Below are 18,615 nucleotides of genomic sequence, written 5' to 3' on the forward strand. Positions count from 1 at the left end.
GCGCCCACCTCAACAATGAAACGTCGACTTCCACCTTCCCATACGCAGGCGAAAGGTTATGCCCGGATTCACGGATTGCTCACTATAAGACTGTTCAAGCCTCCTGGTCTGATTCACTAAATCTAGGTTCCAGCAGTGCAAGATGTGACATGTGCTTTTCACGTTTCACACATCAATAAAAGCGGTGATCTTTGAGGACATCAGCTTAAGTTTTGAAATGCAAACATGCAAGAAGCCTTTTCGACCTGAAAATCCTAACGCTTATTGGCTGTGATACCTCTGTCGGCACGTTGCATCAAAGAACAATATCATGTTTCATGCGTCCAATGACATTGCTCATTAAAGAATCATGTCATAACATGCGGTGGGCTACCTGCTGTTAGGAAATGACGGATCAGATCTTGATGTTCGCGGCTTACCAGATGAGCTTGAAAAACCTGGCACGCCATGGGTCTTTCCTCCTTTCGCTCTTGCTTTCCAAACCTTCCTTTCTCTCGTCTTTGGTCATATTATTCTATCGGCCAATACCTTGACCCAACGCCAGCTTCTGCCGCCACCATGGGGTCCTCAAAACAATCCAGCGACACTATTGTTCAAGATCCTCCTCAAAGAAACCCGGAAATTCGGTCAGAACCAGCTGTCATCAAAGAAATGGACATCACATCGTCACTTGAAAACCTTCAGACGGATGAACAGCGACGGGTCCTTGATACCGTAGCTCAGGTCCGCAAATGTGGCCTCGAGAGTATCTTGTCTCTTCCGCAGCTCGTCGTTTGTGGGGACCAGTCGGCAGGCAAAAGCTCTGTGCTCGAAGCTCTTACAGAGATCCCATTCCCTAGGAACGACAACCTATGTACCAGGTTTGCAACAGAGATCGTTCTACGACGCGCGCATACCAACTTGCTGACCATCAAGATAATTCCGGATCCCAAACGAGCTGCTGTCGAGCAGACACCCTTCAAAGCCTTCAGGCAATCCATCACCAACTTCGATGAACTTCCTCGAATAATGGACGCTGCGATGGACTTAATGGATATCGGTGCTGGTGCTTCAGGGCCCAAATCCAAAGCTTTCGCGAGGGATGTCCTCAGTATCGAGATTGAAGGTCCATCAAGACCGCAACTTACATTGGTCGATATTCCTGGATTGATTCAGACCGATACGAAGGGCATCACTAAGGCTGATGTTGAGCTTGTGGGGGAGATCACGGATCAGTACATCAAGCAACCTCGCACAATCTGCTTGGCTGTCGTCTCTGCGGCCAGTGACCCCGCTAATCAGAGCATTCTCACGAAAGTACGTAAGGTTGACCCTGACGGAGATCGTACTCTTGGGATCATTACCAAGCCCGACAGGCTTCCATCAGGCTCTGGGAGTGAGGCTGCATACATAGAACTGGCCAAGAACAATGATATCTTCTTCAAATTAGGTTGGCACGTGCTCAAGAATCGCACGTTCGAAGAACGAGATTCCAATCTCATGGAGCGCAACATGGCTGAGGCAACGTACTTCCGCACCTCCAATTTCAAGGTTCTACCAGAGCATTGCGTGGGCGTCGATAAACTGAGGAATCGTCTGAGCGTCCTACTCTTTGAGCACGTCAAGCAAGAATTGCCAAAGCTCCGGAGCGATCTGGAGGAAGCGCTGCTCGACGCAAAGACACAGCTTCAAGTAATGGGGAGTAACCGAACAACGGCTGCAGATTGCAAGGCCTACTTGGTGCAGCTCAGTCTCGATTTCTACGAGGTCTGCAAGGCGGCTGTTGATGGGCACTATGAAGGAGGGTATTTCATTTCTGACGCCGATCCCGCCTTCTCGCTCACGTCTTCAGCAACAATTCGCAGAATCCGTGCCGTCGTGCAATACATGAACACCGAGTTCTCCGATAACATGCGCGCCAATGGACACAAGTACCAGATCGACATGTCTGACGGAACGAATGTCGACTCTCTGTTCCGCCCTCTGCTAGATACGGTACTAAATGGATTTGGCTGGCTTCCTAGGTCCGTGTCACCTGCCAAAATGGACCGTAAAAAGGCCTTTGCATGGGTTCATCTGGTGCTTGTTCGTACCCGAGGAAGGGAATTAGTAGGCAACTTCAACCCGCTCCTTGTGGGCGAGCTCTTTTGGGAGCAGAGTGCACACTGGAAACGCCTGGCCGTAGAGTATCTGGACCAGGTGGCCGACGTCTGCCGACGCTTCCTTGAAATCCTGCTCCACGACAAATGCCCAAAGGACGTAATCTCCCGTCTTCACACATCGATTTTCCTAGAGGCACTCAAGGCTAGATACCAGGACGCCATGGAAGAGCTCGAACGCTTGATCGAGGATACCAAAAGTTATCCGATCAACTACAATCACTATTACACAGACACCATCCAACAGCGCCGCGAAGAGAGACGCAAAGCTACCGAAGCCACTAAGCCAAAGATGGAGGGCGCAGCGGCCGCTGAAGGCTCCTCTTCCGAAGTTCAGCCCACTCAGGCTCCTACAAGCACCGATGCCGATCAAGCCATAGAAAACTACTCTCGCCGCATCGACCCGAACATGGAGAACGTCAGCTGCGAAGAAGCTCTCGATTGCCTGCTCGCCATCTACGAGGTGAGTCATCGCTGCTCCCGGAAGTAAGTCAAACTGACGATTCTTCCATGCAGGTATCGCAGAAGACCTTCGTGGCAAACGTCACAACGCAAGTGGTAGAGCGCCACATCATCCGTGGCCTGGAGAAAATATTCTCTCCTGTCGCCGTGAACGGCTTGACCGACCCAGAAGTCGAGGCCATCGCCTCGGAGCCCGCCAGCGCGAAGCGCCAGAGACAATTCTTGGAGGATCGCATTGCGAAATTGAAGGATGGACAGAGCATCTTCCGTAGTGTCATGGGTAGTGCTGCGATGTAGTACGACCTTCCACCTGATCCGATCTCTCTTTTAAGGTGGTTGCTCTCATTAGGTAAGAATTGCGATGGGTCCTTGTTCAACAAGACCGCTAGTGGAAGACTCGTCACAGATATATCGTTTGACACAAGAAGACTTTTAGCATCCCATTTCTCCGCACCTCCCTCTGCAAAACCCCCTACTCATATCCAACCAGCACCCCAACAACGGACACCTCAACGCCTCAGATTTTCCGTCCCCTCCTCCATCCTCCCCTCGCATGGAGTCGTCCATGACCAAGATCACAAGAGAGCCACCGCCACCGAATTCGCGCATCTTTGCCACCCTCCCTCCCATCCCAACCCGCTCCCCCACTCCCCCGCACCGTGTGCTTACTTACTCCCACCCCCGTGCGCATATCCTATGCCATGCCATGCAGCGAATATCCTTCATTGCCGTACCCATCACACAGACCGCCCAGAACGCAATTAAATCACAGGAAATGGTTATGTAGTACACAGCTTCTAGTAGGATTAACATATATTTTTTTCTCTACCGGATATACAAGGGCCCGTGAGCGGAAAAGTCCGAGTGTAGGACTGTGCTGATGTAAGGCTCGCCGTATATTGTAGTCTTAGCTCATACGTGGATTTATATCAATGCGGGGGGGGGGGCTTTTCATTGTTGACGATCATGATGAAGCTGTTTGGGGCAAGGAAAGCCAGGTCCGACAGATCGGTCGGACTATGTAAGATCTATAGGGGGAGCCCCAAATTGAAGTGGGTGAGTGAATGAGTGAGCGAGTCAGTCAGTCAGTCAGTCAGTCAGTCAGTCAGTGAAAAGGGCAGGAGGCGCGGCAAGCTCGCGTGAGGCAATCTTTTTCTCTGGCTGAGTGCTGGTCGAGAGAGAGAAGAGGGGACGTTTCTCCGCTGGTGCTGGACCAAGAGGGAATGCGGACATTGTCGGCTGAGGTACAATGCAGGATAGACGGTATTCTAAGATAGCATTGTAGAGCTTGATTAGACACATCCCAGGGCCTTTGATACACCATTCTCACGCATTCATCTCGGCTCTGCAATCTTGAGTACCGTGGACTCATCCGACAAACAGATGAACGCCGGCAAGTACCCCACTCCTATATCATCCGGAGCTCGGAAAGCCTCCGGAAGTACCAACATACCTACCCTCCCCTTTTCCCACGCATCTACCGAATCCCCCTCGTCTCGCGCTGCAAGACTCGTTCAAAAAGCAGGAAGGGGGGCGCCTGTGTCCCCGTTCCTCAGCCTCATTCAGAAGATCGAAGAGTCCACCAAACCGCACCCGACTTTCCCAAGCACACTAGCCTCCTTTCCCCCTTTCAAGAAGCACACTCCCACCTCGCTCCTTCATAAGTCAATCCGTAGCAAAAAAAGAGGGGAACCGTAGCCGATGCGAAAATACGAAATTCTGCATTAGTACACGCAGTAAGCTGTAGCAAGCAAGCTCGCTCGCTTGAGTGTTCAGCTTCGGAGAAGGAAGATCATCGATGCACATGGTGGCTGAAAAAAACCGTGGGTCTTTTGAGAGAGAGAGAATGATGTGCATTAGTGCCGCAGCAGACCACCTAATCGTTTGGAGGGGAATATCCCCGTGTTTTGAGCGAAGCGGTTCCCAGTTCGGGAGAGGGTGGGTCCGACGCGTATGCGTGGCATGGCCGATAGCGAACGGAGGGGTTTTTCTGGGCGAGGATATGATTCGGAAGAAGTATGTTGATGAGGGCAGGTAGTATTGTGCGTCTGTCATTTGCCCAGACCTGGGTTAGCGTATGTAAGCAGGGACGGACGTCTCGCTTGTACCCAAAGCGTTTTAACACAAAATCATGCGCGCATCATCAGCGAAACGGTGCTTAACACATTGACCTGCGGCGCCACCCATTCAACCGTGCTTCTTTCCACGATCCATAATCCCCGAAGCTACTTTTCTCCATGCTGCCTCATCTCAGCCAGCCAGCAAGCGTACATGGTAGCAAACCTTTCGCAATCGAAGGAATCGTGGCTGACGTGTCACTATCTGGTGCGCGAACAAACAACTCTCACTGTCATCGTAGCCCCATAAAATGAGTACAAGTAGCTCGTGGGGAAGGGAACTTCCTTTCTTGTGAATGAACCGAGGAAGCCATCAGCGCTCCGCTTGACCAAATCGACATACCTCAAAGCAGCTAATTGTGCTCCAGTTTTTCATTCATCGTGGGATCAATAGCCTTTCTTGCCTTGATTCGATCAGAAATGGATACGGAGCCGAGCAACAGCGACGACTGCCTTCGCTTCGTGTTTCATTCATTGTGGGATCAATGACCTTTCCTGCTTCCATTTGATCAGGAATGCATACCAAACAGAGCCGAGATCAGGCGATGTTTGTCGTCACTGATTGGCGGAACGAGTTTAATATCGACATTGAGCAAAATCAGTCGCCGAGGTCGCCAACTGTACATATACAGCTGTTCCTGACCTGACCTTTGTCTCTTCTGTATACCACTTCAAGCTGCATTTCCTAACACTGATTGCTTGTTGTTCTTGAACGTTCTCATCCATTACACGTATATATCCGTACACATATATATCTCAAACAGAGATGTCCACAGCAGCGAACACGCCAGCTCATGGAGTTGCCATCGCTCCACAGCTCAGCAAGAGAGCACTTGCAGAGTAGATCTCATATTTCACATTGAGACAGTAGTCACTGACGTATCCCAGGCTCAAGAAAGGCGGAAAGGTCGAAATCTGGGTCCAATGCACGCCCTTCAAGGTCGAAGTCAACGGCGCAACGAAGGTCGAGAGCGAGTACGTGCTCTTCCACCTTCACAGGACATTAGTGAAGCATTTTTCTCCAAAGTGGAAGCGAGAGCTGGCGGAAGATGCGCAGGCTAACCGCATTCACGTGCCATTCCCGAAAGAGCCCGTGAAGCTGATCGTGGGCTGGATTGTGGGCGGGGGAGGCAATGACTTGAACACGCCGGACGCTTTCTACCCGAAACACGACCTTCGAAAGCTGGAGATTCTGAAGAGTGTGGCATCGTATCTGGAGATTAAGTCGCTGGTTGAGCTCTTTATGAAGGACATCCTCGCCTGGATACCGGCTCTTCCGCCGGTGTCAATCGGCAGCTTGGTACCAAAACCTGTTATAAACAAACCAATCGCTCTGGAGAAGCTCTGCTGGTACTGCGATAAGCCAGGGTAAGTTCACACAATGGCCACCTTCCTGTACTCCTCTAATCACGACAACCAGACATATCGAAAGAGACTGCCCCGAGCGCAGCGCCGTCCATGTGACCAAGTCACAAGGAGAAACATACGCAATGAATTGAACGATCTTAGCAACGAAGATAAACGATATGCACTCCAGACACCTAGCTTTCTAGGGCCGAGCTCGAACAGCTATCCAACCAGGTCTTGAGAAGCTGAAGCTGAAGCTGAAGCCCGTGTCCGGTCGCAGGTCGCCTTCCCGCCGTCAACGCGTGCCTCCTCCTCCACACCATGGTCACTCTGATCACCACGGCCACTCTGGAAATCATGGCCATTCCAACCGCGAGATAATAGCCGTCGACGCGAGCGGAAAGAACCACGTATCAAACTAGAACACGATCGCGATCGAAGTGGACGGGCCAGTAACCGGCGCCGTTTCCAAGACCACGGGAGCTGCGAGCGGCTCCGTGATGAGTGCGCAAAAATGTAATGCATCACTTAGAGCGATAGGAGCAAACCCTTACCCCAAAATGAATCGACGACATTGGTGAAGCCGATAACTGTCGAGATATTGGCTATTGGCCGTCCAGGCACCGAGTACTCGTTGGACGGGTGCACCGTCGAGAGACAGAGAGACGGGCCCGTAATTGGAGGAATGGTAAGATTCGTAAGAATAGTAAGCGTAGCAGTGTTAAAACACAGCGTCAGTACCTGTAAGGTCTAAGAGGCTCCATGGGAACGAGAGGCTAGTTAGCAAATTTGCCGATTATCCCGTTTCACACCTTGACTCTGCAATCTTGCTTGCGCCTCCTCCATGTCAAGCGTCAGAGAACCTGGTACTATCCGCTTCGATTTAGTTTTCATCATCGTGCCCGCCAAACGTGGTCTTAGAAAAAGTAATAGTCCAGGCGGTATACATCCTTAAGATTCCAACAACAGCAGCATTGGCGAGGAGTTGTGCGCTATTCAGGATTCCACTTAAGGAATTCAATCATGAACGACCATTTTGTCCGAGTTGATGCCCTTCCGCGATGTTGAAACCTAAAAACGAAGCCGATAGTATAGGGGCAGAGTAGCAGTTGTCCAATTCGTCTCAGTGAAGGATGGAGATGCGCCACGCGATATTGAGTATGTCCATCAGCAAGCAGCCACGCATCACCATGTCAGGATCTCTGTTGCACGTGCACTTGTATTGGACTCAGAGATCGAGGTCTCCCTCTCCGCTAGTCTCAACTACCCGTCCCCTTCATCCCCTCAGCTTCCCCCAAAACTCCGAAGCGAAAACAAGTCATGTCACCTTTGTTACGCCCACTGCAGCTCGGTAGCCTGTCCAAAATCGTCCCCTCTCGAGCGCTCAAATTCATCTCTAGCATGTCAGGTAGTGGAGGAGAAAGCTTGTCAGCGCCAGATGATGATGATAGGGAGCGGCCGGTTTCAAGGCACGCGACGATGGGGTATGATGTCCAAAACTTTTCGATACTATACGTTTCGCAAGTACTTGCGCTAGTGAAACGCTCAGGGTGGAATCATCATCCAGATACCTTTTTCCCAAATAGATCGCCTCTGTATAAGATTCACGCCGCAGCGGCTGTCTCACCGTTCAAAACATTCACACCTTCGTGACCGTTGACGTCATTCTTGGCCAGGACATTCGTCTGTTGGTCGACGATTTGATCAAGGTGCTGTGACTCCGGTTCTTCACTTAGCTCCGCCTCCTTTTGAGCGAATCGTACTTTTTCTTCAACGGTCATATCGTCCAGTAGTGGCTTCTCGTTATTGTGCTCCGAGTAAAGATTTTCGTAGAAAGCGTTGATAATGGCGTCGGTGTCTTCGATGGCTAAATGCCTGACATCGGCCATAGCCTTGATCCTTGCAGTACAGCTCTTGATCTGACTGTCCGTCATGTCTAAACCGAGTTGATTGACACGGCTTTTGATAGCATTCCAACCAGTCAGGCGCGATGTGAAGTGGACTGAATCACGTTTAGTGGACGCTGCACTTAACATCGAGTGCTTTACTCACCATAGCGGGTCATGCCAAAGTCCGCTGGATTGATAATCTCGTACGTGGTGGGGTTGGCTAGAATGGCTTTGGCATGTATACCTGCTTTGTGTGTGAATGCACAGAAGCCAGTAATATAGTTGTTGAAGGGGACATTGATCTCGACAGCAGCCGCGACCAAGTCCTCAATAGCCTTGAGCTTCGTAAGATCATACTTGCTCCTCACGTAGTCTCTATCAGCGACCAGCATGCGTGCAACGAACCCTCCTAGTGGGGTAATCCCATTCCGCTCGCCGATGCCCAGGACTGATGTGTCAACGTGTGTAGCTCCGGCTTCCAGCGCGCAGTAGGCATTGGCGATGGCGCAACCGGTACTGATGATGCAGTCAGAGAGTTGTGCGGGGAACGTGGGATGCGTGAAAAGGGGATACTTGCTCATTATGAAAATGTGTTTCAATGTCGCACTGAACGACCCCACGCAGTGTCCGGACAAGATCGTACACTTGTCTTGGGCTCGCACAACCAATGGTATCTGCGATACCAACTCTATCCACACCAGCCTTGGCAACAATTGAGTATATGTTGAGTAGATCAACAAGATCGGATCTGAAAGAATCCTCGGAGGAAAATCTGCATTCCAAGCCCTTGGACTTGACGAATTGGATCACCTATTGCTCGATTCATGTCAGCGAGCAACTCTGAGACCTCGCAGAGACCTTCCGCAGAGTCTTTGGGCCGACTTCTCACCTCGAGTGCAGTATCTCTTATGTAGTCCATGCTCTTTCCGTGCGAATGCTGCATCAGCTGCGGTGATGTCCCAATGACTATATCCAAGCCATCAACTCCTGTTTCTACTGCGATGCGTGCATCATCCATGGCGCACCGAACGTGAGTGAGTATTTTGGCCTTGAGCCCCAGATTGCAAATGATTTCGCAGTCCTTGCGTGACTGCTCCGAGGATGCAGGAGAAGTGAGCTCGATGTATTCGACTCCGAATGCGTCTAAGGCTTTTGCTATTTTGACCTTGGTATCTGTATCGAAGAATGCATTGGCAAACTGCAGGAGCACGGTCAGTATGCAACTTCAGAAATAAGATCTCCGATGTCTGCTCACCTGCTCTCCCTCACGTAAAGTGCTCTCGATTATCTTGAAGTTTGAGAGATTGGAAAGATAGTCACCGACGGAGGCAAAAGGCTGCCTCCGTGGATTGTGCGGTGTGTGTTGCCCATAGCCGTTGGTGCCATTCACATGCCCATTAGTTGTTGCAGGGACATCAGCATTGGTGCCATTGACGACATCACCGTTGCAGGTTGGGCACATTTCTGTGGTGAATAAATGAAGTAATAGAGGCAATTGAAGGCTTTGGGCTGTTTGCCGGGAGAAGATGTCGTTGCAACGAAGAGAAGGTTTTCAAATCGAGTCACACGAATGGGGGCACTGGGGAAATGACGAGTTACAGAGTTTTTCGGGCCGATGGATTATCCGAAGCCAAGCCCCGGTTTAGGTCCAGATCATGTACTGCAGGAAATGGTGGGTCCCGCATAGAATAAACTCCCCTGGCGCCTGGGTACAAATGGCAACTGGCAAGAAGAGAACAGTCATTCACCAAAGCTATGGAGATCAAGCTAAAACTTCCGGGGGGTGGTCATCACTCTCGTTTCGTCATACAGCAACTAGTCGCCGAGGGTCTCTACCAAACGGAAACGGATGTCATGGGTGAAGATGCAACGACAATAGTTCAGAGTCTGCAAAGCTACCTAAAGGGACGCAGGTTACGCAGTAGGAGGAAGGCCATAGCCTTGCGAAGAGGAAAGAACTTAATCAAAAACCTATAGGACACGCCAACCCACTGATCGCACAGGACATATTCGCGTCATGGCCCCTTCTTCCTCAAACATTCTCTGGTTGTGAAAACCCCAACCTTTACAAGGGCTCCAGATCGTGTCTCTTCCAAAAGGATCCCTCGAACATAGTCTCTCCCTAAGAATTTGACGTTGATAAGAGCTACCGCGTAGTTTCGTGAGAATGGCAACCAATTCTTCTCCCATTCTCCCAGATCGATACTTCGATTGCGATCCCCTTTCCGTCCCGCAGGTCCAAGCTTCTGGTAAAGCCCACTGTCCATAAGGTACGCAAGTGTCACGGAAGCAATCAAGGGCATCCCCTCATGGTGCGACGCCGGGACCAGAACCGCAGCCTCGGGTATGCTGACAGATCCGTCCGCTTCAATACTCCACAGCTTCACCGAGGGGTGATCGCCTTCGCTAAACTGCCATCGCGGGAGGAAAATCTCTTCGAAGGTTTGACCATTGTCCTGGCTATGGGCGCTGAATGGCAGAAGCGATCCTCGAATGTCTCAAATCCTAGAGAAATCCTCATCGATATCGGTTCGAATGACGATTGAACTGTAGAAGCGAGCCCCTAGCATTTCAGCTGTTTCTCTGAGAAACAAGGTCGGATAGAGACCCAGAAAAAGATCCTTTTCTAACTCGCGGAGCGTTTCAGTTCGAGGTGCTTCGATAAACCACCCAGTAGCCCCGATCACCGACACAATGGCCTCGGCTCGGCCTTCCTTGCAATGCCTCTGCTCTGGCTTCCCAAGCTTCATGGTTGATTCTCGGTTTATCACGTGGAGATCCGCCAATCCAGTCCGTTCAAGGACTGCAAATAATCTGATGTACCCTCCAGGGTAATGGCCTCCCCGAACCAAAGCGCCGAGCTTCTCGGAGGAGGATATCTCTAGAAAAGCCGAGTCAAATCGGTGTGAAGCAGCCTCTTCGGGATCGAGTGCAACAGCCGAGGTCAGAGCGTGATTTAACACATACGCCGATAGTGCAACCAATCCATCCAGGGGCACTGGTACGCCGCCTCCCACAATAAGCATTTCCCAATCTCTTGAACACAACAACATGTCAGGGCGCAGGTAGTCTTCTTGCAAAGTCCAAAGGGATGTGAACCAAGCCAAAAGTCTAAGATCGGACCCTGATTCATCTGCACGATATTCATACGGTTCGAAACAGTTCGGTAGAACTTGAAGCTGCGCCGAATGTGCCAACAGTATAGCTTCTCGCCTGGGATGATATTTCTCCGAAATTTGTGAAAGTAAGGTACTGTGGTACTGTATACACATTCACTGTGTTGTAGCCCTCAGGCCACTCCAATCTGGAATCATGTTCAGCCATGCGATGGCATACTGGGCCCTCTGGAGATCACAGGTTGTCTAGCAATTCCTCTCAAGGCTATCGCTGACCTGTCCTGTGGAATACATAGCAAGTCGAACCAGATGTACGGCGTCGTGACTGGTACTTTTCGTAGGATAGCTGGGGGAGAAAATGGGTACCGCATATTCGATATCTTAACACCCTGATGATCTCCGCACAGCGAGGTTGCAGACTCTGCGGTCTTCTGCTCGACAAGATCCAAGAGCAAGCTAGTGGTCTAAGTGTTATGCGTGACGTAAACATACAGTCTTGGGATAATTCAGAGCCCGACTATGGACAGTTCTCATTTTTACTGATAGAGATGAATGATGAAGGAATGTGGAAATGGTAGTTGAGGCTTGGGGTGCTGCCTGTGGAAAGTCAGTTTATAACGGAAGATCTGGACATGCTTTTAGCTCACCTTCTCCGTCTCGAATAGGGCGCGATCCGCAAATCCTCAACAGTCATGAAGTCCGACCCAATGAAAATTTGACGTCGAATCAGACTTTGGCCAAAAGATGGCTTCAGCTATGCACAACCACCCACAGCAGGTGCAGGCCAAGACCCTGTGACACCAATTTCCCAACACGTTTGCTGGAATTAGATGCTGGCGAGACATATGCTTTGATTCGAGTCACGGTAACCGATACCAATTCCCGGGAAGGCGAATACATGACCCTTAGTCATTGCTGGGGAGCTGCTCAATTTATCACACTACGAAAAAGTAACATCGAGGAGCTTAGACAAGGCATATCGTTGACCAAGCTCCCTAAGACCTTCCAAGACGCCGTGGCGGTTGCCAGATGTTTCAAAGTTAGTTATCTATGGATCGGCTCACTTCGTATCCTTCAGGACTCTAACTCAAAGAATCTGCCACAATGAGAGATGTCTATAGACACTCGACAACAAAGATTTCAGCGACCGGAGCGGCTGATTCTACTATAGGCTGCTTCCTTGATCGTAATGCTGACAAAGTACGACCTTTCAATGTGATATTTCCGCGACTCACAAAGCAAAGAATGCAAATATATCTGTTTCGATGCAGGATTTTGGCATGTCAATATCTCCAAAGTGCCGTTGAGTGAGAGGGCTTGGGACTGTGAAGAGCGTCTATTATCGCCCCGCATACTGCACTTTGGAGCAATTCAGGTGTCCTGGGAGTGCATGGAAATGGCTTCTTGTGAAGCGTTTCCAGAGCGAGTGCCGGAACAGCTACCTATCACCACAAACCGAGATTATTTGAATCACCAACAACGGTTTTCGGAAGATGCGCTGGATAACATTGTCTGCTATTACACTGGATGTGCATTGACAGTTCCATCCGATGTATACATGGCATTCGCAGGAGTAGCAGAACAAATCCATTCTTTTACTCAAGGCGAGTATTTTGCCGGCTTTTAGGGCAAAGGCCTAGAGCGACAGCTACTTTGGTCCGTTGATGGAGTAGCAGACATTCAACCATCAGATTACTTGGCACCATCCTGGTCATGGCTTTCTGTTACTGGTGCCGTTTATCCGTCGAGCTTTGACGATTTTGAGGTGTTATTCGAGGTCGTTGATGTCCTTATAGAATATTCCAGCGAGAATGTGTGGGAACCAATCACTAGCGGGTGCTTGAAAGGCCGTGGTATCCTAGGACCTGCAGTCTGCCAGCAAAATGCTCCTCAACACTGGGGTTTCCGAACGACTCGTGGCCGACGAGTTGAAGAAAACTCGGGCCACAGTATTGACCTGGATCAGAGTACAGGGCCGTCAGAGCGTGAGCTGACATACTTGCCAATTGTCGACGTTAAGAATGAAGAGTTATCCGACCAGGTATTAGGGCTGATGTTGAAACCAACTCACGAGAAGAAAGATGAATTTTAAAGGGTCGGAAGGTTCATCGTGGACGGCAAGTACAAGCTTCGCAGAATGCCTAAGCAGAGGCGTAGGAATGGGACCTGGGTCAGCATACCCAAGAGGAACTTCACTATCGTATGAATAATTCTCTATATCAGTCAACACGATTAGTGATGCATTGACTACAAGCCTTTTCGAGAAAGTGCAAGCTGTCAACCCAAGACCGGCAATGAGTCTGTGAACTCCCCTGATTCCGCGGTGGGACAATCATGGGGATGGGGATTATGACAATGATCGAGAGAAGATACCCCACTGCTCCTGTGTATGTAGGGAGTAAGTTATCTACTGATCTGTAAGACATGAGATATGCTGTCCCACAATCCAGCACCAGCCCCACCGTATGCACCTCCACTGGTGCCACCAAGCTAGCCGATGCAGCCAATGCGTGGCTACCTACCTTATTTATAGGCACGGTTGACGATCACCATGTCTACTCTAGTGTCCATGCAAAGACGATGCAGAACCACCAGCCCCACCTATCCTGAGCGTGAACATGGCCGAAGGAAGGCGTCACGCACTCAGTGTGTGTTTCTCTATACATTCAGATCCAATCTTGGTTGCGATTGAAGCAGGACCCGTAAACGCAGGAACCAGGAACGGTTTGCCTTCAACGGAGAAGTACGGTCGATCTTGTGATATCGCTCTTTCATGTATACGCCAAGGGGTTTAATCACGGCCAGAATCGATAGCGGATGCATGTTTCACAGCGCAGCGCTCATTGCTGGACGTGACAACGAAGATAGAGACGAGAAGTCCGCTATGGCAAAAATTGTCCTCGCGCAATGCCGGGCTCATGTATAACTCATCATCTATGAGAGATAGCATTGACATGGATCCCAAAGCGCCTCATGCACCGCCTTTAACTCCCCATACCCAGCCTCCCAAGAGGCGATTCCGACTCGACGCCACACTGTATTGCCCAATGATGGCTCCTTCACGACCAAGAGGCCTGCGCGAGCTGCAACTGTGTAGCTTGAGCTTCCCTTAAACCCTTCGGTTGTGGGGCGGGTCCAGCGTGTAAGGGTGCACAGCCCCAGCAACAGAACCTCATACTCCGTTTCTGGCATTGGCATTGCGTTCAGGAACCGGAGTAAACCATCATTCTGTCGTCTCGGTGGTTCTGTACAACTCTTACAAGGACAAGAGCTTGGCGGCTGCCTTACACTCTGCACCTGTCGCACGTTGTGTGGAGGCTCTTGGGGGCCTTGCGCCGTCGCGTCAAGATGAATATTGACGGGATAATGTTGCCACTTGGGGCCTAGAGTAGCGAAAAGTTGTTCTCCGTACGCAGTTGCTTCATTCCAAAAGCTGTGCAGCTTTGAAAGGGGGCAAATCTTGCCTGTGTACACAGGTCGCTTGCCAACATCTCGAGCAATCGTACTCATCGATCTGACAGAGTGGGCCATGTAATATACATCGGGCAACCACGAAGAATTTGATGGTCGCCAAGCCGAACCTAATACTGGTGGAGTCGTGTGGACATGCATCTGTGCAGTCATAGGCGACAGGGAGTTTAGGGCTTCTCCAAGCTGATCCTCAAGCTCTGGCAGGGTAAACTGTTTTCCCGGCTCTTTCGAAGTACCTAAACTGAATTCGAAAGCCTGCATGATGCCATAGATGCGATCAAGTGGATTTGTAGTCGTCCGATAGCGTGCAGCAGAGTACAGCAACAGAGAGCCAGCACTCGCATTCATGCCGGGATTTATGAAGCTCAGTCCTGATCGATCTACAATCAAAAGAATGTCCTTGATTTCTTCGCTATACTCTGCATAAGGTAACAAGCTCGTCTTGATGGTCTGGCAATCAGAAATCAAATGCTCTAGAAGTGGAGGGGTCTTCAAGCGGTGCGCGAGACGGTATGGCTTCGGGACAGTATGTCCAGACTCAGTAAGGAGGATAGCGTGCTCGCAAAGACAGGCCTCTTGTAAGGTCCACAAAGAAGAAAACCAAGGATCCCTGAAGATTGATCCAAGTTTGCATCTAACACTCGCGGTATCTCCCAGGATCTGCTCAAGGAAATCCACGGCTTTGTACTCACTGGTGTTTTCGGCTAGCTCCATACGCTCTAAGTGGTCAGCGAAGTGTTCGAGAGCTACCATTGAATCCCTACAGAACTCAGACTCAAGTGATGTCAACCAAATATAGACTTGACCAGCCAGGCGGAAGATGTCGCACTGTTTTCCAATCTCATCCATCTTGACGTCCAGATTCTCTTGATCAATACAAGCAATGTCTACCCATACAAGGCCATTCGGAGCAGCAGCTTTCCTGAGTACGTTCTGGAACCCAGTAACTGTAAAATGATTTGGGGCAATGCGAGGGATCTGCCAGCTGATCCCCGAGACATCAAGAGCCAACCCCTTTTCGAGAGCAAATCTGCCCCATGTATAGGAGAGAGCGTTGAAGGGTGGATTGCAAAGAGTACCATAGTAGCCGTCTTTGGAGCGTGAGAGAGACGTCATAGAGGGAACATGTAGTAGTCGGCGGGGCCACCGCCGCTCTGTCAGATTCAACGCCATCAAAGGTAGAATATTACTAGGAGTCGTGCAGAGACGCCACTAGAAGACAATCCGGTGAGATTCTGCCTAACAGGATGCTGTCATGTCCGGGAAGAAGGATCCTGGGCCATCTCAGCTGAGGAGGCAAATCCATGAACAGCCGTCATTCTGGCCGACTCGGCGTCAATACGCCTACATGCGGTGGGCAGAACGAGGCGAGGATGTAGCTATGTCTTGTAGTATGATGCTGAACCGTATCTGTTTCCACTTGTAGACTACCACTTGCCGGCTCGAGTTGCTGAGGAGCGGAACACGTTCCGCGCCAAAATTCGAGAACGCGTCTTCTGCAAAAAACCACTCCCCATTTCCAGGAACATTGCATCACACACCGTCTCCAGAAATGCCTATCATCAATCGCAAACGCCGGACTGTGAGTCGAAGCGAGTCTCTCACCTCGATCAAATGATCCTAACGAGGCATTTAGCAAGCAGAAGCCGAACCCTCACCTCCCCCAACGCGTCGCAGGCGGTCGCCCTCCGCTTCCGATGCCTCTTCAGTTGACGAGGAAGTCGATGGCGATGATACGCAAGGAGGAAGCAGCAATGATCAGATGGTGAAGAAACTCGTGAGGCTGGCGCTGGCGAGCGAGTATTCGAGGATACCGATCCGAAGAGCGGAAATCAGTGCCAAAGGTCGGAAACGCGCTCTACATCAGAGTCATGAAGACTGACAATGTGGCAGTCATGGCACCGAATACGGGGCGTCAATTCAAGCATGTGTTCACGGAAGCCCAGGAGCAGCTGCACTCTGTGTTCGGCATGGAATTGACCGAGCTACCTGTGAAGGAGAAGGTCACCATCAGTCAGAAGAGAGCTGCACAGCGCTCCGGGACTCAAGGATCGAACCCGTCGAAAGCGTACATCTTGACGTCCACCCTCCCTGCGCGATACCGAAAACCTGGCGTTCTCCAACCTCCGAAAATTCCCTCTACAGGAGCCGAAGCATCCTACGTTGGCCTTACGACCTTCATACTCGCTCTCATATACCTTTCCGCCTCACAGACAATCTCTGAATCTCGACTTGAGAAACACTTGAAACGTATGAACGCGGACAACTACGTTCTGGCTGGTGAGAAGACGGAGAAAGTCCTGAAGCGGATGGAAAGAGAGAACTACATCGTAAAAGTGCGGGAACGGGATGGAGGTGGTGAAGAGAGTGTGGAGTACATTATTGGGCCAAGGGGGAAGGTGGAAGTCGGTGAAAGAGGCGTTGCTGGGCTGGTGAGAGACGTCTACGGGAAGAAGGATGCTGAGGCGGATGAGCTGGAGCGGAGGCTTGTGAGGAGTCTAGGAGAGGTAGTCATTGAGAAGAAGAGTACGAGGAATGGCGGGGAGGAGAGAGATATGGAGGGAGAAAAGGAAAACGAAGGCGACGAGGTTGAAGCGGGGGCACAGGAGGCCGAGGAAGACGAGGAGCAGCAGCAGCAGGCTAAAGGCAGGAAAGGACGGAAGAAGCAGACCCCAATGCAGACAAGACGATCTTCAGGGCGGAACAAGAAGCGGGCAAGACATGAAGAGGAGGAGGACGAGGAGGAAGAAGAGGAAGAGGACGGAGAAGGAGGTGAAGACACAGAGGAGAGCGACGAGTGATGATGTAAATGTTTTGCATATTGTGGGTAATTGCTTTGCTGCATTATTCTTGGCCGTCGCTCTTAGGCATGTAAATATGCTAACCTCGCCTTCTTTCGGCACCGTGGAGCCGTGGAGCCCGCGGATGTCAACGTTTCAAACCTCTGGATTAAAATATCCTCATGCATGAATGCCTGCGGCTGCAACCCAAGGTGCATGAATCCTTGAGGATTCGTCCGTCGGGAACATGTTCACTGCCCGCGACGTCACCTCCTCGTCACCGTCCTTGAAACTCCACGCTTCCCCTGACACCCTCCTGCATCAACTTTCCCACCACCTCCGGACTCAAAATCTCCGTCCGAAACCTCTCCTCCTGCAACAACTCCAACGCCCGAAGCGTAGGCCCCGGATAGTTCAAATACTTGATGTATTCCGGTCGGCTCCAGTACTGTAGATATGTCAGGTAGGCCAGGAAGTCCGGAGCCTGGAGCAGTTTGAGCGAGGCGAGGTGGTTGAGGTAGAGGGGGGAGGAAAGCATGGTGACGAATTCGAGCTCCAGTTCAAAACGGGTGTAGCCGCCATAGAGCGTGTCGGATGGGTGGGGTTTGAAGGGAGGAGGGGAGGATTGAGTGTCAGGATGGTCAGATGGTTCATTATTCAAGGTCGCATCGGCCATGATGATGGCTTGACGGCCTACGAGGACTTTTTCGCGGTGGCTTAACGCCCAATGGAAGTAACGAGGCAGCTGCACGAGACCAGCAGCAGGCCTGAGCACAGCACGAGGTTTGAATGGGTTGCACCCAGGGGGTGGAGAATTGCGGGGTGCGCCTACTGGTCAGGTAGTCTAATAAGAGTAAGGTGGGTTGATAAATAGTAATCTAGCCTGAGCCGGTCAAAAGGATGGGGAAAGTTATGGGATTTTGGATTTTGGATTTCGACAGGGAAAGAGCTGGTGAGAGTGAGAGCGTGGGTTGCCAAGGCAAAGCTTGCCCTGAAGTAGAATCTGCCAAGGCTTTAAGCAGCACCCCTGGAAGTAAAAATGAAATAATGCCCACCTTAACCACCTGGGTCAGGTCAGGTCCAGTTTGAAGAATGGATCAACTCAACTCAACATCTCCCCTCTCCTTCTTCAACGACAACAACAACCACAACAACATCTCCTCCAATTCCCGCTTACTCTCCTAATCAAACAAACCTTCTGCTTTTATACCTACTTGACATCCTACAGAACCTGTCTCGCTTTCTTGCATTCATCCTAACTCACCTCACCTTAAGAGCATCTGCCCCGCCTAGTC

General features: G+C 50.7%; 7 protein-coding genes across 7 annotated transcripts; 3 read left to right on the top strand and 4 right to left on the bottom strand.

Annotated features, from left to right (window-relative positions):
* Positions 1-558: 558 nt before the first annotated feature.
* HO173_004541 (uncharacterized protein) lies at positions 559-2,897 on the top strand (the record flags this gene model as incomplete). Its single annotated transcript, XM_037306464.1, has 2 exons — positions 559-2,601; positions 2,655-2,897. 2 exons carry the CDS (start codon positions 559-561, stop codon positions 2,895-2,897), a joined length of 2,286 nt encoding a protein of 761 aa, XP_037166402.1.
* Positions 2,898-5,483: 2,586 nt separating this feature from the next.
* Positions 5,484-6,216, top strand: HO173_004542 (uncharacterized protein; the record flags this gene model as incomplete). The annotated part of the gene is made up of 3 exons (XM_037306465.1): positions 5,484-5,557; positions 5,606-6,085; positions 6,138-6,216. The coding sequence occupies 3 exons, from the start codon at positions 5,484-5,486 to the stop codon at positions 6,214-6,216; spliced, it is 633 nt and encodes a 210-aa protein (XP_037166403.1).
* Positions 6,217-7,668: 1,452 nt separating this feature from the next.
* HO173_004543 (uncharacterized protein) lies at positions 7,669-9,415 on the bottom strand (the record flags this gene model as incomplete). The annotated part of the gene is made up of 5 exons (XM_037306466.1): positions 7,669-8,066; positions 8,117-8,469; positions 8,531-8,763; positions 8,843-9,151; positions 9,209-9,415. 5 exons carry the CDS (start codon positions 9,413-9,415, stop codon positions 7,669-7,671), a joined length of 1,500 nt encoding a protein of 499 aa, XP_037166404.1.
* A 553-nt stretch (positions 9,416-9,968) lies between these two features.
* HO173_004544 (uncharacterized protein) lies at positions 9,969-11,006 on the bottom strand (the record flags this gene model as incomplete). The annotated part of the gene is made up of 2 exons (XM_037306467.1): positions 9,969-10,409; positions 10,494-11,006. 2 exons carry the CDS (start codon positions 11,004-11,006, stop codon positions 9,969-9,971), a joined length of 954 nt encoding a protein of 317 aa, XP_037166405.1.
* Positions 11,007-14,003: 2,997 nt separating this feature from the next.
* HO173_004545 (uncharacterized protein) lies at positions 14,004-15,656 on the bottom strand (the record flags this gene model as incomplete). The annotated part of the gene is made up of 1 exon (XM_037306468.1): positions 14,004-15,656. One exon carries the CDS (start codon positions 15,654-15,656, stop codon positions 14,004-14,006), a length of 1,653 nt encoding a protein of 550 aa, XP_037166406.1.
* Positions 15,657-16,092: 436 nt separating this feature from the next.
* Positions 16,093-17,341, top strand: HO173_004546 (uncharacterized protein; the record flags this gene model as incomplete). The annotated part of the gene is made up of 3 exons (XM_037306469.1): positions 16,093-16,122; positions 16,177-16,384; positions 16,434-17,341. 3 exons carry the CDS (start codon positions 16,093-16,095, stop codon positions 17,339-17,341), a joined length of 1,146 nt encoding a protein of 381 aa, XP_037166407.1.
* Positions 17,342-17,597: 256 nt separating this feature from the next.
* Positions 17,598-17,996, bottom strand: HO173_004547 (uncharacterized protein; the record flags this gene model as incomplete). The annotated part of the gene is made up of 1 exon (XM_037306470.1): positions 17,598-17,996. One exon carries the CDS (start codon positions 17,994-17,996, stop codon positions 17,598-17,600), a length of 399 nt encoding a protein of 132 aa, XP_037166408.1.
* Positions 17,997-18,615: the final 619 nt, after the last annotated feature.

This window comes from Letharia columbiana, assembly GCF_014066305.1.
Source record: "Letharia columbiana isolate WasteWater2 chromosome Unknown Sc0000012_s0, whole genome shotgun sequence".
In the NCBI taxonomy this organism is placed as follows: Eukaryota; Fungi; Ascomycota; class Lecanoromycetes; order Lecanorales; family Parmeliaceae; genus Letharia; species Letharia columbiana.